We start from the raw sequence: 26778 nt of genomic DNA on the forward strand, positions 1-26778 counted from the left end.
TCAATTAATTGTCCTTGGTAAATACCACCTGGTGCCACACGGGGTACTTGCCCCCTGCCAAGTTCCCATGTGTTGTTGTTGTTGTTGACAATTCTGATGCAGTGGCATCAAGATACTGACATTCTTCATATTCACATTGACTGCAATATTGTAATTCCTGTTCATAATGTTTTTCAGCTGCTTCATGTTGTTCTTTTGTCTGGTGAGCAAGCTAGCTGTGCTGCCCCAATTGCCATTCGTTGCATGTTCGACTAGACTGCCCACTCACGGGGGCCATGTGTGGGATATGCCATCAGATAAGCCATTTGGCTCCTATTCGTGACAGCTAGTGGGCTGCCACTCAGTCGTTAGATGCTGTTGTGTTTCCACTGGACTCTGGAGCTGTCTTTGGTGCCTCGCATGTGTCGCCCTGGCATGTTTTGCTGATGTTAATGGATGGATGACCAGTTGAATTACAAGTACACACAAGAGCAATAGTCAGTCTCATTAATTTAGATATGTACAGGCTTTTGGGGTGCCCAGACTTGCAATGGCCACTACATAAAGTTGTTCTTATAGTAAATAGTGCATTCCTTTGTGGGGGCAAGTCTCTGTCAGCCATACCTAATAGAAATCTTTAAAAGCAACTGACATTGTTAGTGGTCAGTTCACCATTGGAGAAAAATATTTTTGAGCTCGACACTTTTCTGATTTTGGCTTCCAGACAGCGAATGAAGTGCACTTGGTGTCTCAATCAATTCTCTTTCATGATTTTGACTCTTTAGGGTGGAGCCCATTGTTTGAGAATCCTTGGGTCAGGAAGGAAATTCTGAGGCACAGGTTTTCTTTAAGATGTTGGTGGTACCTAAATTTTGTCACCTCCATCCCATTCTCTTCTCCATGGGTAGTAAGGTAAAGGCTGGCTGAGTTGCAGCATTGGTAGGTTCAGGGCATCGTTTCTCTTATTTCATCAAGTAAGTGGGCCATCCCACTGTGGTGATTTTAAACATACGGTCTATGTGCTATGTGTCATGGGTTTCAGTTTCGTATCCAATTCTGCAGCAAGTGGAGTTGTTGGTGAAGTTGGAGGGGGAGGGGGTGGAACACAGTATTTTTCATGTATCAACTTGTGCTATGCCTACATGCAGTTGCCATTGAACACAGGTTCTCGGAGTTTCTTAGTCCTCAATAGCACATTTGTGTTTTACCAGTCTCATTGCTTGCATTTTGGAAACTCAACTGTGCCGGTAATTTATCACCAGTATTTGAAGCAGCTGATACAGGACATTCCCTTCCGTGTCATTTACCTTGATGCCATCTGTGCAACTGTGCCTACATCGAAGGAGCTTTTGTAAAACCTTCAGTCAGTTTTCCAATGCTTTCTGGAGAATGGCCTTCATTGCAAGCTGGAAAAGTGCTGTTTTTTCTCTCTGAAGGGGTACTTTTTGGAACATGTGCTTAACAAAGAACACTTTGCTCCTACAGACAACTATGTCAAAGCCATCATCAAAATGTCAGCACCAAAGACTTGAAGAAGCTCCAGTCTCTGTTGGGCAAGATTCTGTATTATGCTCTGTTCATTACCTGGGTCAGACATCTGCCATCTTCTTAACTGGATCTGCAGACTGTCAATGAGTTTTTCAGTCTGTCAAGCAATGTGTGTGCTCTGCCCAGTGTCTGGTTTCTTTTACATTGGGTAAACCTTTAACCCTGGCCTTTAACAATTTGCAGTATGGCACTCATGCAGTTCTGTCCTTCCAAAACCCAAATGGCACCAAACAGACCATTGCTCATGCATGTAATATACTTACTGCTGTGTGGCATGATTATTCATAGGAACAAAATGAGGCAGTAGGTATTATTATCAGGTTTGAAAATTTTTTACATTATCCTGTATTGGGCAAGGTTCCTCCTCATCACCATCTCTTTATTTGGCCATTCATTTGAAGCTGCCAAACAGGACTACCCATCGATTGCTGTGATGGGTCCTCTTTCTTAATGACTACTGCTATGAAATTCATTACCAATCCACTGCCTGGAATGCCAATGCTGATGATGAAAAGTCATGACTGCATCAGCTGCTGATCCATTTTTCCATAAAATCATTTCAAGTTTCCAGTTGGGCTGGCTGGGGCGTGTCTCGTCTGGTGCACATCCGGCATGGTGTACATTTTATTTATTTATTTAATTTTTTTCCCCCCTGTGTGATCGACTCTGTGTTGTCGAGGAGGTCCTCATGCTTCCCATGGGGGTGAGTAATGCTGTCGGCCGACCATCCCCCTCCACATTGCATCCTCCCATATCCCAGTTACTGCATGTGTCGCACTGGGGCATGATTTGTATGTAAGCATTGGCATGACATCACATCTGCCAGCAGGTGATTGACTGTGACATGGAACAATTGGTGCAGGCTTGCAGGGCCTGTACACAGAACCAGGCTGCACTGCCGCACTAGTTTTCTCCTTGGCTGACCGTGGAGCATCCTTGGAACATGGTGCACGTCAATTTCATGGGTTCATTTTTGGGCAGCATGTGGTTGTTGGTGATTGGAGCATTGCCCAGCTTCTCCTACATTGCCAAGTTGTCCTCCACATTGTCAACTGGCACTGTTCCCATGCTGTCAGCTATTTTTGGTACTGAGGGGCCCCCAGGATCCTCATGTCCAATAATGGTATGCAATTTGTGCCACAGGAGTTTGAAGACATCTCCATTCACAATGGTATCCAGCATCTGACTACAGCGCAATTAATCCAGCTTCTAATTTAGAGGGGAGCATTTCATGTCTACATTCAAGAACAAAATGAAGAAGTCCATGCCTGCCTCTTCCCACAACAGTGTGTCGCCAATTTTTCTAGCTACATACTAGGCAACATGGGTCATTGGCTGCAGAATGTTTGCAGCTGCAGGAATTCTAGGTTTGTTGCACCCTGACTCACATGCCACGAACCACCAAGTCATATCACATTTTCCTCCCATGGCTGTTGTATGGGCCCAGTCCTTCAACCAGCATCAAAGGTGGCTTCTGGATGTTGTGGTGGGCCACAAAGTCAGTTTGTGGTGGAGTTCAGAAGGTAGCAACTGACCAGTCATGCCAATAGGTTGCGCCCATACCCTGCTGGAGCACCACTGCCGTGGTCTTCTGGTCTGATGGGTGGCAGAGTTGGTCATGACATTGTTCCAGGGGCAGGCTTCCACTTGTGGCAGTATACCTCTGTGTTGCTGCCCCTACATGCCCTTGGCTGTCCTCCACTCGCCTGCCACATTAGGCTCCAGCATCTCGCACCTGAACCTGCCAATGTGGAGCCCATGGACTCTGGTCCACCTTCCTCCCTCCATCTGCCTCCCGCTCCCCCACCGATGGAGGTGGCCTTGCCTCTTCTCCTGCCAGTGTACCCCCCATTGGCTCAGGCTCAGCTTCCATGCTCTTCTGCCTTCTGGTGGAGCCAGTGGCTTCGCTGTTGCCTGTTCTCTTACTCAAAATATGTGTCACAATCAAGAGAGAAGCAGTTTGCAATATGTCAATTATTTGAATGATTGGATGTTACAACAGTAGGCATTAAAATTGTGCAATACCGGGCAACCAGTCGGTGTGCAGCAAGAGGAAAAATATGTGTAAGAATGCAAGAGAGCCAAATAAGCAAACATTACAATAACAGAAATTCTATAATGGAAGAAAGGAAAAAAAAAAAAAAAAAATGAAGAAAGGAAAGCCCTCTCCTGTATCTGACTGAGGCACTGTGCACCAGACACTTTACCTAACTTTCAATCTGTTGTTGTTGTTGTGGTCTTCAGTCCTGAGACTGGTTTGATACAGCTCTCCATGCTACTCTATCCTGTGCAAGCTGCTTCATCTCCCAGTACCTACTGCAACCTACATCCTTCTGAATCTGCTTAGTGTATTCATCTCTTGGTCTCCCTCTACGATTTTTACACACCACGATGCCCTCCAATACTAAATTGGTGATCCCTTGATGCCTCAGAACATGTCCTACCAACAGATCCCTTCTTCTGGTCAAGTTGTGCCACAAACTTCTCTTCTCCCCAATCCTATTCAATACTTCCTCATTAGTTATGTGATCTCCCCATCTAATCTTCAGCATTCTTCTGTAGCACCACATTTCGAAAGCTTCTATTCTCTTCTTGTCCAAACTATTTATCGTCCATGTTTCACTTCCATACATGGCTACACTCCATACAAATACTTTCAGAAACGGCTTCCTAAAACTTAAATCTATACTCGATGTTAACAAATTTCTCTTCTTTAGAAACGCTTTCCTTGCCATTGCCAGTCTACATTTTATATCCTCTCTACTTCGACCATCATCTGTTATTTTGCTCCCTAAATAGCAAAATTCCTTTACTACTTTAAGTGTCTCATTATCTACTCTAATTCCCTCAGCATCACCCAACTTAATTCGACTACATTCCATTATCGTTTTGCTTTTGTTGATGTTCATCTTATATCCTCCTTTCAAGACACTGTCCATTCCATTCAACTGCTCTTCCAAGTCCTTTGCTGTCTCCGACAGAATTACAATGTCATCGGCGAACCTCAAAATTTTTATTTCTTCTCCATGGATTTTAATACCTACTCCGAATTTTTCTTTTGTTTCCTTTACTGCTTGCTCAATATACAGATTGAATAACATCGAGGAGAGGGTACAACCCTGACTTACTCCCTTCCCAACAACTGTTTCCCTTTCATGTCCCTCTACTCTTATAACTGCCATCTGGTTTCTGTACAAATTGTAAATAACCTTTCGCTCCCTGTATTTTGCCCCTGCCACCTTTAGAATTTGAAAGAGAGTATTCCAGTCAACATTGTCAAAAGGTTTCTCTAAGTCTACAAATGCTAGAAACGTACGTTTGCCTCTCCTTAATCTTTCTTCTAAGATAAGTCATAGGGTCAGTATTGCCTCACGTGTTCCAACATTTCTACAGAATCCAAACTGATCTTCCCCGAGGTCGGCTTCTACTAGTTTTTCCATTCGTCTGTAAAGAATTCGTGTTAGTATTTTGCAGCTGTGGCTTATTAAGCTGATTGTTCGGTAATTTTCACATCTGTCAACACCTGCTTCCTTTGGGATTGGAATTATTATATTCTTCTTGAAGTCTGAGGGTATTTCGCCCGTTTCATACATCTTGCTCACCAGATGGTAGAGTTTAGTCAGGACTGGCTCTCCAAAGGCCTTCAGTAGTTCCAATGGAATGTTGTCTACTCCGGGGGCCTTGTTTCGAATCAGGTCTCTCAGTGCTCTGTCAAACTCTTCACGCAGTATCGTATCTCCCATTTCATCTTCATCTACATCCTCTTCCATTTCCATAATATTGTCCTCAAGTACATCGCCCTTGTATAGACCCTCTGTATACTCCTTCCACCTTTCTGCTTTCCCTTCTTTGCTTAGAACTGGGTTTCCATCTGAGCTCTTGATGTTCAAACAAGTGGTTCTCTTATCTCCAAAGGTCTCTTTAATTTTCCTGTAGGCAGTATCTATCTTACCCCTAGTGAGACAGGCCTCTACATCCTTACATTTGTCCTCTAGCCATCCCTGCTTAGCCATTTTGCACTTCCTGTTGATCTCATTTTTGAGACGTTTGTATTCCTTTTTGCCTGCTTCATTTACTGCATTTTTATATTTTCTCCTTTCATCATTTAAATTCAATATTTCTTCTGTTACCCAAGGATTTCTACTAGCCCTCGTCTTTTTACCTACTAGATCCTCTGCTGCCTTCACTACTTCATCCCTCAAAGCTACCCATTCTTCTTCTTTCAATCTATCACATACAATAAACCATACAAAGCTACACAGACATCCAAATGTGCCACTGCTGACCACTATTTCTGTATCTACATCTACATCTATACTCTGCAAACCACCAAGAAGTGTATATGACAGAAGGATCGTCCTACTGTACTGGTTATTAGGGTTTCTTCCTATACCAATCACGTGTGGAGCATGGGAAGAATGATTGTTTAAATCTCTCTGTGTGTGCTGTAATTATTTTAGTATCATCCTCACGACCCTATGTGAGCAATATGTATTTAGAAGTCATTCAGTCATTCTTTGTTCTTTCTACAAGGACGTACCTCCAAATTTTTTATGTGAAAGTCTTAAAGCTTTTTAAGTAAAACAAACATTACTAACATTCTACATCTGTATTCTTAATGTCTACTTATTGGCAGCACTCTCCCCCAAGAGGACTTCAAATTGTAGCATGTATCATGGTGATGTTCAATGTAACTATTTTGTTGTGTGAGAAACACTGTGCTGTAATCAAGTATCAAATTTGAAGATTTCACTGACACACAGAGCACGCTCTCATTCAACAAGACAATGTCAGCCCACACAAACTGTTGTGACATCCAAAACAATCTGACACCTTGGGTTTACTGTCACTAATCATCCACCATACAGCCCCCCTTGGCTCCATCTGATTTTTATTTGTTTCCAAAACTTCAAGAACACCTTCAAGTACTTCACTTTGACAGTGATGAAGTGGTGCAAACAGAGGTGAGGCTGTGGCCCCATCAACAAAGTCAAACATTCTACAGTGACAGTATCTACAAACTGGTATCTTGTTGGGAGAGATGTGTTTGTCATCAGGCTGACTATGTTGAAAAATAAACATGTACACAAGAAGAATGAAGATGTAGGATGTTAATAATGTTTGTTTTATTTAAAAAACTTTAAGAGTTCTCACATAAAAAATTTGGAGGCATTACTTTTCAGCACACCCTCATATTTTACATCCTTTCCTCTCCTGTACAACATTTCTTTCTCACACCGGTTACCAAAAGTGACACAACTTTGATGTCTACTGTTGTAAGGACTAACTATGCGAACAGCTGCCATACTGCAATCCTTTCCTGGCACTCATTTTAAAGGGCTCCAGAAAAGTTCAAAATCATGAAATGTTTAATTTTTACTTTTTGCATTTTAAAAATCATCTACAGACTTTCCCATTTCAACTGAGATATAATTTATTCAGTTCAGAAAACTACAACTATCTTTAAAATACTTTTGAAATATGTTCTGCATGGGCGTGAGCCATTGTGGTACTGTTAAACTTCTGCTAAATGTTGTACTCATGAGTCTACATGCTCACCGTGTACATTTTAGTGATGTGAGAGAAAATAAATGTTCCAAAGTAAGTGTTGTGGCTAACCTGTGACATTTTAATATATATCATTCGCTCGATTGGTGTTTTTCACATTTATTTACTCTTTTGTAATTCTGAAAATATTTGTACTGAATTCTGTTCATTGAAGTCTCTTGTTTTATTGAAGGATAATCATGGGTAAATGTAAAGTGACTAGAAATCCTCTGAATGCTTTTAAGAAAAGGAGAAATATTGGAAAGCCGAATGTAGGTAGGTAAACAATAAAGACAATAACCAAGTGTGTGTGTGTGTGTGAACCTAACCTTGCTGGTACACCTGCCCATTGAAATGAAAGTGAGAAAGAAAGTACTTCGCAGAGGAAGCTTGATTCAGTTAGTAAAAAGTATGAATGTTTTATGGGAAAATCAGATGTGAATGAAATATTTGATATGTCAGTTTTCAACGGAATTTTTGCAAACTGTGTAAGATGTATTCGGTGTAATGAAGTCAGTCTGGAACTCTATAAAATGTCAAATGGGAATCATCACTGAAATGGAACTGAAGTGTGGCAAGTGTTCATACATGACCACCTTTTGGAACAGTGTTGCAATAAATCCAAATGAAGAAAATGATTGAACGCAAAATTAGATTTGTTTATGCCTTGCATACCATTGGTACGAATACGACTGCAGGAGCAGTTTTCTGTGGCATGACAAATCTTCCAAATGCCCCAACCAAGTTTACGAACTATAACAGATTTATAGGGTCTAAAGTAGAAGATGTCTGTATAGAATCTTTGAAGCAAGCTATGGAAGAGGCAGTAATAGAAAACAGTGGCAATAGAGACTTGACTGCAGCATTCAATGGCACCTGGAATAAACAGGGACACACATCTCTTCATGGTGTAGTATCTGCCACCAGTATGTAGACAGGGAAAATTTTAGATGTAGCAGTAATATCTCAATACTGTAGGTGTCCAAAAATTAAATAAAAATAAATAAATAAATAATAAAGATAGACATGAAAATAATTGCACAGCTGGCTATAGTGGCAGTAGTAGAGGAATGGAAGTGGCTGATGATGCTAGCATGATTTCAACATTCTGTTGCGTGTGATAAAGTGTGATACATGAATTACCTTGGTGACCATGATTCGAAAAGTTTCTGACGTATTTAAGAACTGGAGCCATATGTGATGATGCTGTAGTGCAGAAATTTTAGTTTATTTGGACACATGTAGAAATGAATGGGATCAAGACATCTGTGGCTGAATGCTTCAAACAAAAAACAAAAACTCAGAGATGGTAAAGGGTTGGATGTGAACCGAAGGTTAACGGACAGTGCAACTGACAAAATACAGAACTATTATGGAATGGCTATTGGCGAAAACATAAACAGTGTTAATAACATGAAGAAGAATGTTTGGGCTCCTTTTTTTTTTTTTTTTTTTTCATACTTTGTCAACCAATGAAAGTCCCCATCATTACTTGTGTCCCAAAGGAGAAAACATTCGGTGTAAGTACAACAATGGATTGCTAACTGTGAAGTGTACACTCATAAACATAGTCTGCCTGAAGCAGTAACAGAGGTGATAAAACCTATTTTCAGAGACTTAGCAGCACATGAACTGTTGAGAAAGTGTGTTCATAGAAAAACTCAAAACCCCAATGAAAGTGTTTATTGGAATAGAAGCACTTCACTTTGGCGTGTATAATGTTCTTGTTACTTTCAATTATGGCAATGTTGTAAGACACAAAACACTTCAAAATATGGGAATGAAGATAGGTTTCAACATGGTATGAACGATGCTTGCCTTAGACAAGAAATGTCTTTGGGCTGTAGACAGGGCCGTAAGTAGCCTAGAAATACAAGCCAGAGTAAACGGGAGGGGTCAAAGAGGAAGCTGGAGGAGGAGTTTGCAGAAGATGAAGAAGTGGATTTGGAATGCACTAAAAAGGTCCAAAATTTGTTGCTCGATTTCCAAAAGTTTTATATTTTCATACAAATTACATGTTTTCTCAGGATCTACCAAGCCAATTTGCTTCATATTTTCAGGAAATGTTACACAGTCCCTTCTGCACAACTTGACACAGCTTTTTTCTAAAAACCTGTATATTGTTGAATTTATAAACAAAACTGATACTAAAATGTAAACTTTCACAGCCGGAAATATCACGTCCATTATAATTATCCGGGCTGTTATGCCGTGGTCGGTTGATGAATTCTGAGGTGATTCCCAACGTTTCGTCTCCGACTGCGAGAGACATGTTCAAGGGGGTCCATAGCTTGATGGAAGGTCCAACACACACACTGGCTCGCTACTGACTGCCGCTAAATTCCGTGTCCGCGCGCCCCCGATATGCTTGTGTTTAGAAACGAAAATGGTAGTTTGGGCCACTCAGTGTACCGCAAACCCACGCACACGGACTGTTATTTGTACCGGGATTCGAACCACCACCCACAACAGAAGCGGGGTGTTATCAAGACGTTAGCGGACAGAGCTAGAAATATTTGTGAACCTGAGTTGCTCGACGCTGAGATGGAACATCTCCACAATGCACTAACAAAGAACGGATATTCGTCCGCCGAAATAAAACATGCATTGAGGCAGCCACGCAGAAATCATACCGACGTACAGGCTACTGCAAAATCTAAGGTTTTCCTGCCGTTTGTTAAAAATGTAATGGAAAGAATAGGGAGGATCTTGACGAAGCGGAATATTACCGTAATTTACAAGCCCACCAGGAAGATACAGGAATACCTTAGGCCTGCCAAGGACGCTCGCAAACCATTGGAAAAATCTGGAGTGTATAGGATCCCATGCAGCTGTGGTGATGTTTATGTGGGTACCACCAAAAGAACTGTTTCTAAACGTTTGGAAGAGCACAAGGGAAATTGTAGAAGAGGAAAAACGGAACAATCAGCTGTTGCGGAGCATGCTTTCCAGACAGGGAACCACAATATTCGTTTCGAGGAGACGCAAGTACTAGCGGCTACGAGCGGATACTACGAAAGGCTCTACAGGGAGGCAATCGAAATCGCTAAACACCCAAATAATTTCAAGCGAAAGGAAGAGGGCGTCAAATTAAACGGTATATGGATGCCGGTGTTAAAGAAGATGTGTACCACTCGTCCACTACTGGGTGATGGCAACGGCGATCGACGGCGACGGACAGGGGCCAATTGCACTGACGTTTTCAAAACACGTGACGTCACGCCGCGGCGCGGGGGCGCGCGGACACGGAATTTAGCGGCAGTCAGTAGCGAGCCAGTGTGTGTGTTGGACCTTCCATCAAGCTACGGACCCCCTTGAAGATGTCTCCCGCAGTCGGAGACGAAACGTTGGGAATCACCTCAGAATTCATCAACCAACCACGGCATAACAGCCCGGATAATTATAATGGACATAAACAAAAGTGGCACAAAAAAGTAGTCCATTTTCATTAAAATAGAAAAAAATTAATCTCTAACAACTGAATTAATTTTTTTTTAAATCCCTGTGTTAAGTTGTAACCAATACTCCAACAAATAACCAGTAAAAATTTCAACTTCCTATCTCAAATACTCTCTGAAAAAACATGTAATTTATAAGTGCTAATTTAACATTGGAAAGATAGGTCTTTTCGGAGCTTGTGAAGTTTCATTGTGGGTTGGAATGTTTGACTCTCTGTGTGAGAGACTCAGTACATAACCACAGAATACTAGATAAATTTCTGTGCTGTTTATGAGTTGTGAAGCAACAAATCAGAGGTGAGCAGCTGCTTGTTATTTTTGTTTACTGTTTCTGTCATAACATGTTATAGATTAACAAGTATAAGATTATAGAACATTCCAAATAATTTGCCATTCATAACAAGGATGTGCTGTTGACTTGCTGACCAGCACAACGAAAAGAATAAGAGAGATACAGGGTGTGGTAAAAAGACCTCCCATATTTCACAAATATAGATATTTAAAGACACAGAGAAACTACTTTTATTTGTAAACAACAAATACAATGCTATTTTACATTAGTTGATTTCAAAAATTATGTCCAGTAAATGGCATCCTCCATTATAGACACATTGATAAAGTGTTTCCCAGAAATTATCCATGGTTCTTCATGTGGTGGACTGGTAGCCACTATCTGAGCGATTTTCTCTGTATGTGCTTGCAGGGTTGGGGGGGCAATTTTTGTACACTTGAGCCTTTAAGTGTCTCCAAAGAAAAAAACACAAGGTGATAAACAGGCTGACCTTAGGTGACAGGCAATGTCTCCTCACAAAGAGAGAAGGCATTGAGGAAAAAACTCTCCAAATTTCTAGATAACGCTGAGAAGTGTGAGCTGTGGCTCCTTGTTGGAACCAGACTTCTCATTCTTCGTTGTTCCCAAAAGTCTGGTTTAATTTATAGTCCAGGCAAATTGGGAAAAATGTAGGAAAGAATTTATAAAGTTTTGAAACTTTGGGAAAACACTCTTAGGGGATGTAGAAGTAAAAAACAGGAACATTCCCTCCCCTATTGGGGGAGCTTCACCGTCCCCCACCCCTGATTGTAATTTATTTTCGTTTTTTTCTAATTTTACGAAGTTATCTATATGACAGAAAATATTTCTGGTGAAATTCTATTCAGAGAAGGTCAAATGCATGTTTAAGCAAGGTAATTAGTTTATGAATACTCAAATTTGAAGGTAAAAAAAAGTGAAATTTCTTTTAAAACAGACTTTTATTTATATGGATCAATTTTGCTTTACAGTCTTTTACTTTATATTTATGCAACTTAAATTACTGGAATGAAAATAATTTTTCATGAAAATTAAGAATTTCTATGAAACTAATCAGCAATTACATTTGTTGCAATATGTTTACAATCATATGTACAGCATGTAGACAATGAAAATACTGCAATAACTATTATTTGTTTGTTAGATATTATGGTATTTTCATCGTCTACATGCTGTGTGTATGTGTGTGTGTGTGTGTGTGTGTGTGTGTGTGTGTGTGTTTGGCAGAAGATTTGGATATATATACACCATCATACAAATCTTCTGCCAAATCATTGCAAGGTACATTAGTGCATCTTTGTCCATGAAACTTTTTGCACATCATTGTGCTATGTAGGATAGCCTTCACACATCACACATCTGAAATTCCTTCTGCAGCCTTGAGTGCAGCAGCATGAAACCAATAGCAGTATTTTCTCTGGAGCAGGTGGTCGTTTCATGTGAATTGAGGAAAGAGATGAGTTTGATTTCCTCCAGCCCAGTTTTTGGGATCCTAGTTGTTCTCCAGCTATAGCTGGACTTGTAGGTAAACTCAGTAAGAGTGAAGGTGTCCTGCATCAGTAGTGGGTGGCAAACGAGAGTATATGACAGCATTGTTTGCCTGACCCACAAATACATTAAGACATTTAAATCAAATGGCATTTAAGTTGTCATCATCAGGACTCTCCAATGTTTTTGTGAAGAGAGAGAGAGAGAGAGAGTATAAATTTCTCTCCTACTTTTATAATGGTATCAGGAGAGGAAGCAGGATCGTTGAATAACCGTGGAATATTATTACGTTGGGGATACCGGTTGAATAGTTGTAAAGCTTGCAGCTTTCATTTCCCAAACAAGGCTGACGTGCTGTCGCAACCACTTACTGCGTGAAGAAACAGTATCGAATTCTTGGATTCATGAATGAGTGAGGAATTACGTATATCTTTAGAACTAACACTTTGTTCTGATGCTACCTTTACCTTCCTTCATCAGGATTATGTTTTTGTTATCTGGAGGAAGAGTAGCACAAGAAGATCTACATTTTGACCTACTATAATCACTTGCTGGAAAAATTTTGAGGCATTTATTGGTTTTGCAACAATTGCAACATCTGCATCGTCATCTGCAATACTGGTTTCAATACCAAAACTGTCTAGTTTTTTCTCAAGCTGTGCAATAAACACTTCCTTATTGCTGAGGATACTAAGAAAGGTGGACTGTGATTCAACACATAATGTTTCGTCATTAAAGATAATTTCTCGCAAGAACTGCTTAATTGTTCACCTTTGGCATTCCCTAGTTTTTATGTTCAGAGAACTTTCCGAATATCCATCAAATACAACAGCAACATCATCTATATAAAGTCTCTGAATATAGGCTGTTAATGTTTAATAAATGTCACAAAAAGTTCTATTCTCGTGTCACTCGACATAGTGGATAAGAACCCCACCAGCTATAACAAAGACCTTCAATTCATTATTGTCAATTTTTTTTTCAGGTACTTGATTGAAAAGATTGTACAGCGATGACTTTTTTGTTTTCCTCTCCAATCCACTGCTGTCAGAGACACTGGTACACTTGATAATTCGTACGTAAAGCAATCCTTTAAATCTTCAGGTGAATGAAGCGTGCACAGTATTCTCTCAAGTAACTGTGTTGTACCTACTTCAGTTATATTTTTTTCAAGCCCAACAGTTGACATGCACATTGTCCTAACCATGTTGGATCACTTAAGCTTCAAGAACCAAGTTTTGGTGAGACAGTAAATATTGTTCGAAGAGCTTCTTCACCAACAGACACAGCTTTGTCACAGTTTACTTCCTGAGAAGCTACTAATCCTGATCTTGCTCTTTATAAAGAAATGGAGGGTGTTGTTGCAACCATAGCTGAAATGTTCTGCGAATTTTCTTGTCAATTTTTATACTCCCACTCCTCAGTTCAACATGTTGATCACTCGAAACCGAATGTAAATTGCAGAAACATTCCATAGTTTCACATCTGTGATGGCTATTGGTATACTGCAAATCCATCAGTTCAAGACAGTAAAGGTGAAACCTCTTCTGTGTGAAACACCTCCAACACTCTTCAGGTTCTTCATAAGCATTTGTCCTATCATCAGGTCGGTCTATACTTCACACCAATACTTATTAGAGCGTCAAACCGTGAAAAAGCTGTCCTTGGTGAATTTATCGAACTTCGCAGGTTTCATGGTTTCTTTCAGTTTTTCCATGTCCTGGAGGAACAAAAGAAAAGTGACCAGCTGCATGGAATATTGGGAGCACAGCTCTTACACATTCTATATGGACCTCCCAATTCCCCATAAGCTCTGCCTGGATGAGACGCAATGCCAAGATGACAAGCTGAATGTATTGTATCCATAACTGGGAAGTTATCCCTCTTTGCTTAATATCATCCACTATGTTGACAGATTTATTTTTCAGCTTTTCAATCACTTTATCTTTTTCCAAATTGCCAAAAGATGCATCATTTCCACTCAAATCAGAAATACAGTCTTAAATATGTTGCTTCTCCTCCTCCATGACTGCCATTTCCTCCAGTATTATGATGGAAAGAGCACACATGACTGCAAAGTGAGCCTGAACTGTCCTCGTGTATGCATGACCAGAAAGTATATGGGGAACAGAAGCTGCAGCATATACAGTCACCAAAAGTTGAGAGAGTCAACTGTCTCTCATTACAAATCCTACTGATTTTAGAAAGACATTAAGTGAAAGTCTCCTAATCAAATAACTACATTAGGGAATAGCTAATTCCCACCATTAGCCTCTATTGCAACTATATCTTTAGCTTTCATGTAGAGTGGTTGCTGTGTGGTCTTCTTACTCTTCATGATGGCACAAGTTAAAGCAGTTAAAATAGTACTATAATCTGTGGGTGGGCTGTTGATGAATGGAAGCACTAATACATTTGATTGTCTAGTTAAAGCAGTTAAAAAAGTAGTATAATCTGTGGGTGGGCTGTTGATGAATGGAAGCACTAATACATTTGATTGTCTATAAGGTTCTCCAGTTGTGATTTTCTCCATAAAACATTGCCATGCAGGAATAGAAAGCTGTAAAGGCTTTCCCATCATCCAAGTAAAATCGTGATTGGTAGGGGCTGTTGCTTTAGAGACGGATTGTTCTGGTAGACATTTTGCAAATTACTTTCTTCAATTCCAACTCTATCCTACCTTCGGAATATTAGCAAACTAATTTTTTGAGCATTTACTGTTTCAGTAGAGCTCAGCATGACACAGAGTTTCATTACTTTTTGATATTCTATCGCTCTCTCAGGAGTCACACGCCTGATTCCATCCATAGCATGGAATGTACCTTTGCCCGTCATTGTTGCAATACTGAAGTCAGCATTAAGAAAAACAAACTGCGAGAATATTTGGTTTCCAGAACTGAATGGCAGAAGCCTCAAATAAAGCCACACTAGAGCAGAAACCCATATTTGAGACAATTTCAACTATTTTTTTTGTTCCCCCTTTACAAAACAAGTACACTGCAAGACCAAGTTGCAGTGGGGAGATAAATGAACGAGGCCTGGTAACTGACACAATCCCATGGGATATTGCTGTATATGTTTTTAAAGGGGATTGTTCACTACCTTTCTTTTTTGACAAAACAACACCCTTCAAAAATTCATGTAAAGTGTCAGGAACCATAACTTCAGCATTCTCTGTCAAGTCATTGACATCTGGATGATCGGCAATACCGAAAGGAGTCATTCTTATATCTTCACGAATGATAGCTGCTGTTGCTTCTACTATTATTTTTCTCTCATCTTTTTTATTAACAGCTCATTCATTGCACCACTGATTCAAATGATTGCGGCCACTGCCATGAAGACATACAACTTGGGGATTCTTTGGCACTGTGGCAGACAAGACCCCATCACTGAGGTGTTCAGTCAGTTTGTTTTTCAGAGTTTTTATAGTCATTGTTTCCCCTTCTGGGAGACATTCATTAACTTTCTTCAACAAATCGAACAGTGAAAATTGAAATTCCTCTGAACTATCTATAAATTTGCATAATTCTTGAAAAGTGACATCAAAGTTGGTATCTTGAGAGTGGTCTCTTTTTTTGAACAGAGGAGTGGTTCACCACTAATTTAGCATAGCAATCTTGATGATAATGAGCTTCTGCAGCTACTAAACACAAAACACTGTTGGTGCTTTCGGCAACCTTTCTACCGAAATCATCATTGTGTTTCTCTGCTTTCTCAAGCAGCATATGTTTCACAGTTAGAGCGAACTTCAAACACTCCAAGGTGTTTGTGGAGTGGTCTTTTAGATTCCGCCTCTATGTCACACTTTTCAGCACATATTAAACAATCTTTTTTTGAAACTGAATGGATAAGAGGAAGAGGACCTCAAAGTTTTATCATCTGCTTGTGCAACATTCTGATTAATTAGTTTCCTTATATTACATTCATTAATATATTCACGTCAACATGCCTTATGCACTTCAATCAGTCCAGCATTCTGAAGAAGATTATGAGCCCCATCCTTCCGTTCCTTCCTGATGCATATCAGAGTTTCCAAGCCCTTCATCACTATTGATGTCTCTCCTTCCGGAACAGATTTACCACAAATAAAACATGTAGTAGGGTCCAGCATAATTGTTTTCTCAGTTCCGACAAAAGAAATGACACTAAGCAGAAGCACTACATAACACCAGAAACTGATAAATACTGTCACAAAAATAGAACTCCCTGGCACTACTTTGACAGTTCACAACATTAACTCAACTGAACTGGACACTGGGTAAGAAGAAATGGCAAACTGAACTGGACACTGGGTAAGAAGAAATGGCAGTGTCACTAGTGGTAGGGGAGCACTGAGTGAATGGGAAGAAGAACTTGTGTTTTCATTGTTGGCACGAACTCCTGATTTCAACAATACTGATCACAAAAGCAATATCATCAAGCAGAACATATAGGCTATGAAATATTTCCATTTACTTAATTATGCTTTTCATTTAAATAGTTTGCTAAGTAAAAAAACTGCAAACTATTACGTTAACAGAATTCTATTCCAATTCTTATACCTCAAATACCATTTGTATCACTGAAAAGATGCACAAGATCTTTTTCATGTACAATTTTGTGAGGAATATAGTTACTAATAACAGCTCTATTCGAAAAATGAGCCGTTTTGTGTATAAATTTAAAATATGGTACAAACTGACTTTTGGAGGTGATAAAAGGGGGACGGGCCTCCCCCCTATGAAGGCGAATTTTTCTGATTCTTATTACTACACCCCATATGAGTATTTTCCATAAGTTTCAAAATTTTATACATATTTTCTCCCATTTGCTGATTTTCTTAGTAATTTGCCTGGGGTATTAGGTCTCTATCACATGTCAATAGCAATTTGAATTAACTATTACAATTACACCATCTTATTCAAAAAAATACGGAACCCCACACACCAAATTCAGTTATGGCGCACCAAAATCTCACACAATGGCTGTGAAGTGGTCATTGGAAAAATGTCTGCAGGGATCTGTCACCCAGTAAAGGAACTTTTGTTTATTCACTGTACCTGACAGGTGGAAGCGGGTCTCGTAATAAGAGATCAAAACAGCGATCCGAAGAATTTCCTAACACACAGCTCTGCAAGTTGCAAATCTCTCTCAATCATTTTGTAGGGATGCATGTAAAGATCTTTATGCAGATGGTGCTACCATAAAATCCCAGGGCAACTGCATGTTTAAGTGGTGAATGCTTTGGAGATTGCTGGACGGATGCTCTCACATGTGCCACATTTTCCAGAATTATCACAGTTTGAGACTGGCCAATAGATTTTCTTTTCAGTGCAGAATCTGAGGCTCTAAAGTTTGATACCCAAAGTCAAATAGTTTTTATCAGGAACAGAATCATGTCAGTCAAATTCAAACTGAATGTGAAATGTTCACTGAGTAGTAATCGCAGAACCACCATTACGAATACACTCCTCCACAACAAATGAATGATGCTTACCTAGCCAAGCAACTGCACCAGCTTAAAATGGCACAATATCAATTGACACCACCTCCACAACAATAACACCCAACTCACACAGTGGTGTCACCAAATTCTGGAAGTCTTTTTGCCTGACCCTGTATATAAGCATTTGGACAAAGTCCTTAGTCAGAAACAGAACTCCCACACATTCACACAACTTTGCCACACACACATGACTACTGTCTTTGGCATGGCCTGACCTGATCATCAAATTCCTATCTCTGGTTGGAACCCCTCCTTGCACAATGACAATCTGTTCAAATACCATCAGTCACAGTTCTCACTAACCTGGTCCTGCAAACCTGCATCAATCAGGCCCGAATGTCCTTGCACTACCTCCCTCCATCCACAAAAATTCCCCTGCTCTGAATCCCAAATTCATGCATCCCATCTCCCAAACTGATACCCTTGCCCTTCAGGAGCCACATCAGCACACACAACAACACCTCAAAAACTGACCAGTCAGTTCATCTTATATCCCACCTCGATTATTACTATCAGCCACCACTACAAGAACATCCACCAAACCTCCCACACAGCCCGTCATAGCTGCAGAAACATACCTTGCAGACCTTCTACATTTACCACACACTCAGCAACTCCCTCCCACCACCCTAAACAATCCACAGCCTCACAAGACTTGCAACACAGTGGTGAATCTCTCCTCCAAAAGCCTCAGTCCTACAAAAGCATCAGTCCTTTCGAAAGACATTACCTTTTTCCCTACACCCCAAATTCAGTCTGCTGCTCTGGTTAAAGACCTCCTCTCCTTCTCCCAGTCCCTTCAGTGGAAACATTACAACAATAGCCCTTGCACTCAATCCAAAACCATTACAGAATCCTGCATGACCCAGATTACTCCTCCAGCCAACCTCAGTCCATCCCCACTGTTCTCAAGTCACCCCCTGTTAACTTTCCAGAATTTCCTAACACCAAACACTGTCTCACCATCATTCCCCAAATCCCTCAAGATCGAAACCAACCTAACATTCGTAGAAACAATGTCAATTCACAATCAAAAAACCAATCCTAAATACAAACAAAGGCTCCATCACTGTGATTATGAGTCAGCTGATCAGAGGAACCCACCACCTGTCAGATACACCCTCCTACATGCCCTGCCACAGTGACCCCATTCCACAAATCCAGAAGGATTCCTAGTCCCTCCTCAAATCCTTAGGCCCATCCCAGAACCATCACACAAATTCTACATTTTGTTCATGTAAAACTAGCAACCTTTTGATTTCATTGGGAGTTTACTATACATCTGCAGTATACTTACTGGTTTCAAATCGAGTGGTTCATTTTAAAAATTAGCAACATGTGCATCATACATTGATGGTAGATAAATGTCACAACATACACATATATATGCTCACTAAACAATGCGAAATCACTGACTTATATAGTGAGCACATTTAAATTGTGTCATTTATCTACCATCACTGTGTGAAGTGTCTATTGCCACTTTTAGATGATTTTCATTAAGATCAGGCACTTCCACTGCAGCCTCAGTGATTTGTAATTTCAGAATCTCTCCCGTGAGTCTGTCTGTCTCCTCAACTCCACCACCTCCCGCACTCATACCTACTAAATGCTTCCTTGAGTTTGTAAACCCAACCACCAAGAATACCACATTGCATTCAGTTACTGTGCCCCAAAGAGAGAATCTCTGGCCTTATGGACCAACACCTTCAGCCCGTTCAAACAAATTTCAGGTCTGCAGCCTGCTGTCGATTAATTCATTGCATGATATTTTGACTGGGCACCTGCCAGTCGCCTTCAGGTGAGCCATCGAAGAGTGATGAATACTTGCTCTGTTCCATTCTATGTAATGCAATGCCAGTATTCCATACATGTCTTCAAATTCAAATTGACAGGTGGATCACACTTCATGGCAACAGTGCCCTCACTGGTGGAACCTTGGAACACAACTGTCCTCTGCATTATTGCTTGCCACAACTGTAGGCACACTCTGTTGTCTTCGATTACAGCAAATCGTGGAGATGATGGGGTTCCACGCACTGTCCAACTGGTAGCCGCTATCACAGTTTATCAGATTTTTCTGCCACGTGTATATCCTCGTATTCTTTAATAATGGTTTCCAAAAAAGAGGTAGCTCTGGTCAGAATCACAGTTCTATCATACTCCATTGAATGCCCAGTGGAAATACAGTATTCGGCAATAGTAGACTGGCTTGGTTGCAAAAGTTGAGCCTAATGTTGATGTTCAGTCCAGCATGTGGTCTGTTCCACGTAGGCTGACAAGCTATTTTGTAAGTTCCTGCCTTCCGCAATAGTATGTATCCTTCACTGATCTCAAAAGGTCTGCAATCTTAGATGGTGGATGGAAAATCACTTTCACTTGAAATTTACTGAGGATTCTGACTATTTTAAATGAAATGGTGCCCACAAAAGGAAGAAGAGCTAAAGATTTCGCCAGCGTTTTCTCCTCTACATCCACTTCCTGATTCTTAGTTTCTACTGACAATGCCCAGTTAATCTGCTGGGGGAATATCCATTCTTTCTAAACATTGTCTTAGGTCAGCGAACTCTTTACATAAACTATCTAGATCTGAGAAAGTGTGACTTCTGGGTATGAATGTTTCAAGCACACTCTTAGTTTGCAACAGGTGATGACAACTGGATGCTTGAATGGGTTTCCAATAAAGTGAATGCCCAAGAGAACCATCATTCTTTCGTCTAACCTAGACATACAAGAAAGGCAGGCAACCATCTTTCTCTGCTTCCATGATGAAGCGAACATTGTTATGAATGGAGTTGAGGTGGTGAAGAAACTCAGTCAATTTATCTTCCCCATGAGGCCAGCCTATGAACGTATTGTCCACATACCTCCAAAATACAGTTGGTTTAAGGGCAACTGAATCAAGTGCTCTCTCCTCGATATCCTCCATAAAAATGTTGGCCACCAAGCTAGTCAGATGTCTGCCCATGGCGACATTGTCAATCTCCTCAAAATATTCTTGGTTGAACACAAAGTATGTTGAGGATAGAACATGCTGAAACAAAGCAGTGATGTCCACCTGAAACTTTTCCGTCCACCATCTGAGACTGCAGACCTTTTGGGATCGGTAAAGGATGACTTGAAATTGCGGAAGGCTGGAATTTACAAAATACCTTGTCCTTGTGGTATGGCTAACATAGGATAGACCACAAGCACTGTGAAAGAATGCTGCTCTGAACATCAATGTTGCACTCAACTTTTGCAACCAAGCAAGTCCGCTATTGCCAAACACTGTATTTCCACTGGAATTCTATGGAGTATGGTAAAAATGTGATTCTGACCACAGCTACAACTTTTTGGGACTTCATTATTAAAGAATCCATGGAAATATGCCTGGCGGAAAATCTAATAAACTGTGATAAGCATTTACCAGTTGAACAGTTCATGGAACCCCATCATCTCCACAATTTGTTTTAATCGAAGACAATAGAGTGCGCCAACAGTCGCGTGAATAGTAACACAGAGGACGGCAGAGTTCCACCAGCGAGGGCATTGCCACCGTGAAGTGTGGTCCGTATGTCAACTTGAATTTTGACAAATGCACAGAATACTTGCAGCGTGCTACATAGGGCGGAATAGAGCAAGTCTTCATCAGTCCTCAATGGCTCATATGAAGATGACTGGCAGATACCCAGTTGAAATATTGTGCAATGAATTAATCGATGACTGGCCACAAGGCTAAAATTTGTTTGAACTTTGAATTCACCAGGAAAATTTTAAAATTCACCTCCTGTCTATTACCCGTAACCTACCCTTCTATATAAAAGACACTAACCATTTCCTTCACCGACTCTCTACAATACCTATTCCTTTACCACCAAGTGCCTTGCTCATCACTGCCAGTGCCACCTACCCCTACACCAACATTCCAAATATCTATGGCCTTGCTGCTAAAGAACACTACTTTCTCAATGGCTGACTGACTCTAACCTCTTCTTCATCACCATGATCAACTATATCATCACCTACAATTACTTGAAGGCTTTACCTAGAAATAAATTTGTTGTACAGCGATGGGCACCAACATGGCACCATCCTATGCTAAGCTACTCTTGGGTCATCTAGAGGACTGCTCCCAAACCCTCCACCTGATGCAGATTCACTGATGACACCTTCATGATCTGAACCAAGGGAGAGGACGCCCTGTCCACATTCTTCCACAACCTCAATACCTGCTCCCACATTTGCTTCACCAGATCGTCCTCAGCACAAGGCATCTGCCTCGATGTCGAGCTCCACCTCAAGGAACGCTATTCAACACCTCCACCACACTGAAGCTCCACTTCGATAGCTGCACCCAATCCACACCAAGAAGTCCCTTCTGTATAGCCTAGCCACCAAGGGGCACTGAATCTGTTGTGACAATCAGTTCCTCTCTAAATAAGCCAACAGTCTCACTGAGGCCTTCACAGACCAAAATTACCCTCTGAATCTTGTCCAAAAACATATCTCGTGTGTCTCATCTCACCTGTCACCTACCATACCCCACATACCCACAGTCTGGCCACACAGGAGCACTCTTCTCATGGCTCAGTACCACCCAGGGCTGGAGCAACTGAATCACATTCTCCAACAGGATTACCTTCACACAGTGGTATTCTGCCACTCATCCAACTCAGGCAATAACCTTGTCAGCAACCTACTCCACAACTCCTCCGTTCATGGCTTATATCTTTGCAACAGACCCAAATACTAGACCTGCCCCATACATCCTTCCACACTTCCTGTCACTGGTATCTCCAACTGCATCAAAGGCAGGGCTACCAATGAAAGCAGCCATGTGATTTAAAAACTTAGCTGCAACCACTATTCTGCATTCTTGGTGGACATGACTAATAACAAGCTGTCTGTCTGCATAAACAGTCACTGCCAAACTGTGGCCAGGAGACAGCTGGACCATCCAGTTGCAGAAATTGCCACTCAACACAATGTGCTTCACTTTAAAAATTTCTTCACAGCCTGTACCTTCCCAACACCATATTTTTGAACTGTGTAGCTGCATCATATCCTTTATTCCTGCAACCAGCTTGGTCTCAACCCTAATTAGTCTGTCCTCCACCAGCCTAACCCCTTCCCTGCTCCCACAACAGTACATACATACCTTCCATCCCACCAATGCATCTACAAGTCCCCCCCCCCCCCCTACCCCCCAATGGAGCCTCCAGATACTGCAGCTTGCAGCTACTTCTGAGGTATCGTAGTGTAGTGTATTATACAACATAGCCCATGTGTCGTGAGTAGACTTCTATCAATCTACCCTTCCATACTGAAGTTATTCCACAATATCTTAAAATTTTTATTCTAGAATATCTATTATTTAAGGACATACTGCACGATCACATGCCTTGATTCCTATTCTCTCACAGTACAGAAACATAAACAGTAAAAGAAAAATCACAACAGATTTAAACATCACCTTTTACAGATTTAAGCGCTTTGTGAACTCCTCTTTTTATCTCCGGTTTGGCCAAAGATATAAAATTCTAAGCTGCTGAGTGGAATGGATGCAATCGTACCTGTATATATCTGGTGATGGTATACTGCAATGCAAATAATATGGCTCCATATAAAGAGCTTCACCACTGTCATCAACCACCTCCAAGCCAGTGAGACCTAAATAAAAATAATATTCAATTATTTGTTAAAATATTTTTGTGAATGATGACAAGTGAAGGTAGGTAACATTAACAGATGAACAAGAGCATCTATGAAGAACATGTCACATTGAAAGTGCTCTAATGAAAATATGTAAGACCAATGACTACATCTCAGCTGTTTACTGGTCCTTATTATTCCATCCAGTGTGATTTTCAAACACATGAACCAGAACAGGAGCAAATGATAGCCAGAGCTTGTTCCTGTACTTTCAAATATTATCAAATGAGACATTAACTATAAAATAATGCAGTAAGACTCCATTTTTATGTTCCCATGTTTTATGTTCTCCTGCTTTTTACATTCATTTTTGTGTGTTCCAACAAAAGTCCTATTCTCTGAATACCATGCTTTCCTTCAATAACAATATCCCATTTTAACATTTCCCATAGTTTAAGTTTTCTTTGATGTTATCACAGCCTTTAATATTGATTTTCACACAGATTTCTGCAAAAAGTGCATCATATTCCTGCTCAATGTCAGCCTTGGAACAAAACAGAAAATGCAGACTAGTTATTGCTCATGTAACGTAGCATTAGCATGGTAAGTAAGATTTTCATTTTTGGCATGTTGCACCACGGCTGCCTATATTATAGGTTCGTAGTATTTGGAAGGGTGGGAAGCATGCTGAGTCATTGCCTTACTGATAATAACAATCACAATAGTGACTCTAGCAGCAACATTCTTTCTGCTCATTTTGTTGTATTACAACAGCTCTAATTTAATTTCACAGTCATTTACACAAAAGACACTGGTTTTGAAGATGGACATCTCTACAATGGGCTTTCAAGAATTGTTACTTAAGCACAAAATACGCTAATCCATACTAAGAGCAGAGTCATAAGTTGGTGTGACTTGTGAAACATCAACATGCCTCCTCAAGATTCTCAACAACATGACAACAATTTCCACCCTCTTTCTCACCCAGGACATCCCTGAAGGAGTGACCTACTTGTCGGCAACAAGCTGCAAATTTCGTGCCTATTATTCTCTGGGTGTGAAGCCTACCAACTTCAGTGTTTTAACCCACATTGTGCTCCCAGTTTTATTTACCATAATTTCATAATGATTATCAATAATAATCCTCATAAAAGAACACCAATATATTTTTAATGCGGGGTTTCATGTTTTATTTACACCACAGGACATGATCAGAATGAAGAGGAAACCCACACGTCCATTTCTGTGTGTCAGAACCCAGCCACAGCCTGTGTGATTTCATGAAGGCAGTGGTTAAGTGCTAACACACACAAATGTGTGAAACCACATTAAAAAGATATCCGTGTTGTAATGTGAGACTTATTACTGACAATCACTATAAAATTATGGTAAATAAAACTTCTAACCAAAATTGAGTAAAACATTGAAGCTGAAATGTTCATGAACAGACAGCAACAGGCACAAAATCTTCAGCTTTCCAGTATTTTACACATTCCTGCATTTTACACTTTTTTGGGTCAGTCCTATGAAAAGGGTAAAAAGGGAGATTTACTGTATATAAAAAGTAGCCAGTCATGTCTCAATACAGCATACATCATTTATGGTGTTAATCTAATGTCACAAAATCACTAGATTTTATGCTTCTAAGTATTTTTTTAAGGATAATAGCAGTGTGAAACACATAAAGGAATTACCAATAAAAGTACTATTACTACAAAGAGAAACTGCTAAATTTGCTCCTACAACAAAGATCTTAAAAGGAATTAATTGTAATGAAGTGAATCAATATCACAATTGATCGATTTTGCCTAATGACAAACCTGTACTATTTAAGATACATCAAAGTAGATGTTTGCTGTGTATACTAGATAAACATTTTGATGTGTAAGTACTGTATGTGCTTGTACACCATTTTAAGAGCACTGAAGTGTTCCTTACAGGTAATAAAATAATACTTCTTTCTAAAGGCAGTTTGGGGAGTTAAGTCAAAAATACAGAAATGTGAACATCATAAGAAAGTTGAAGTATTACCAGTCATGTCAGAAAAACAATATTTTAAATTATTTCTATTATGTTATGGGATTTTTAGTCCACTCACACATAAAATGAGGGTTTAAAATGTATGTTTTTAACCATAGAATGTTGGTCAAAAAATTATCAAATGATCTCTGACAAAAAAAATAAATAAAAATAAAATATTTAAGTTGTCAGGTTTAGCATGGAATGCATAGGAGTTAGTAATTTGTTTACCACTTTTGCATTTCTCAGTACGATTTTCTATTCTGTACATACTGAACAATATTTTAAATTATTTCTACTATGTTGTGGGATCTACTAGTGGTGGTCATTTTTGGCCCACTCCCACATACAAGAAAAGTTTTAATTATATGTTTTGAACAATACAAAGTTGGCCCAAAATTGTGAAATTGTTCCTAGCTATAAGAATAACGTTTACATTGTCAGTTTTAGCATGGACCACTATGAGTTAATAGTTTTTAATATCATTTCTGCACTTTTCTTTATGACTTTACATTCTGTACCTGGTTTGTTCTGTACCTGGTACACATGACAGCTACAAATGTGGTCAAACGAATGAAGGTAGTACAGATGAGTATGAAGACAAAACACAGCTCAGAATGGTTTTAATAATCAACCAGGAAGCATTGAGAAAGGTCATGTGACCACCTCCCCAATATGCCTGATGAAAGGCTTTCTCTCTCTCTCCCTCTCTCTCATGTTTTGCATTTGGCCCAGGGCAGTCAGGTGAGGTCAACTACCTCCACTGCCTTTCATACTTGAATTCTGCTAAAAAGCAGACATCTTTAGGCCGTCTACATCTGACTCTGTCTTATGTTTGTATGGGGGGGGGGGGGGCACTCTGAATTAGAGCATGTGGTCAGTATTTAGGGACCAGCAACATCCATGTCAAACCACTTCGTATCATCTAGCAACATCATGACATTGGCTGGATAATAGAGAATACCTGCCATACTTGGGACTTTGATATTACCAGATTGCTTCTTGGAAGACTGTATTATTAGCATACAATGAAATGGCTATGGATCTCTGGACTTTCTAGTTAAACTGTCAAGTATGACTCTGTTGGACTTAGACATGACATGTACAAGTTATGATCTTACTTGTACTGTGTTTCACTGTTGAATAAACCAAGTATTCCCCAAGAACTGTCAAATATTTTAGTGCACTGAGTACTCTACTTGCTGGTCGACAGGACACGAATCCTGCACTCTGCCACCAACACAATGCCACCATGGTGCTACCATTCTTGGAATTGTCACAACTGCAGCTCCAGCAACAAGCTCAGC

The 26778-nt window shown here is 40.2% G+C and overlaps 1 protein-coding gene across 4 annotated transcripts in view; it reads right to left on the bottom strand.

Annotated features, from left to right (window-relative positions):
- Positions 1–26778, bottom strand: part of LOC126412744 (katanin-interacting protein-like) — a 354094-nt gene that overhangs the window by 105270 nt on the left and 222046 nt on the right. For all 4 annotated transcript variants that reach the window (XR_007575334.1, XM_050082483.1, XM_050082482.1 and 1 more), the window contains one exon: positions 23374–23470. Coding sequence is in view for 3 of the 4 variants with exons in the window: in XM_050082483.1 (XP_049938440.1) it covers positions 23374–23470 (97 nt within the window). In the remaining variant the exon portion in view is untranslated. The remainder of the gene's footprint in view (positions 1–23373; positions 23471–26778) is intronic.

This window comes from Schistocerca serialis, chromosome 7 (assembly GCF_023864345.2).
Source record: "Schistocerca serialis cubense isolate TAMUIC-IGC-003099 chromosome 7, iqSchSeri2.2, whole genome shotgun sequence".
In the NCBI taxonomy this organism is placed as follows: domain Eukaryota; kingdom Metazoa; phylum Arthropoda; class Insecta; order Orthoptera; family Acrididae; genus Schistocerca; species Schistocerca serialis.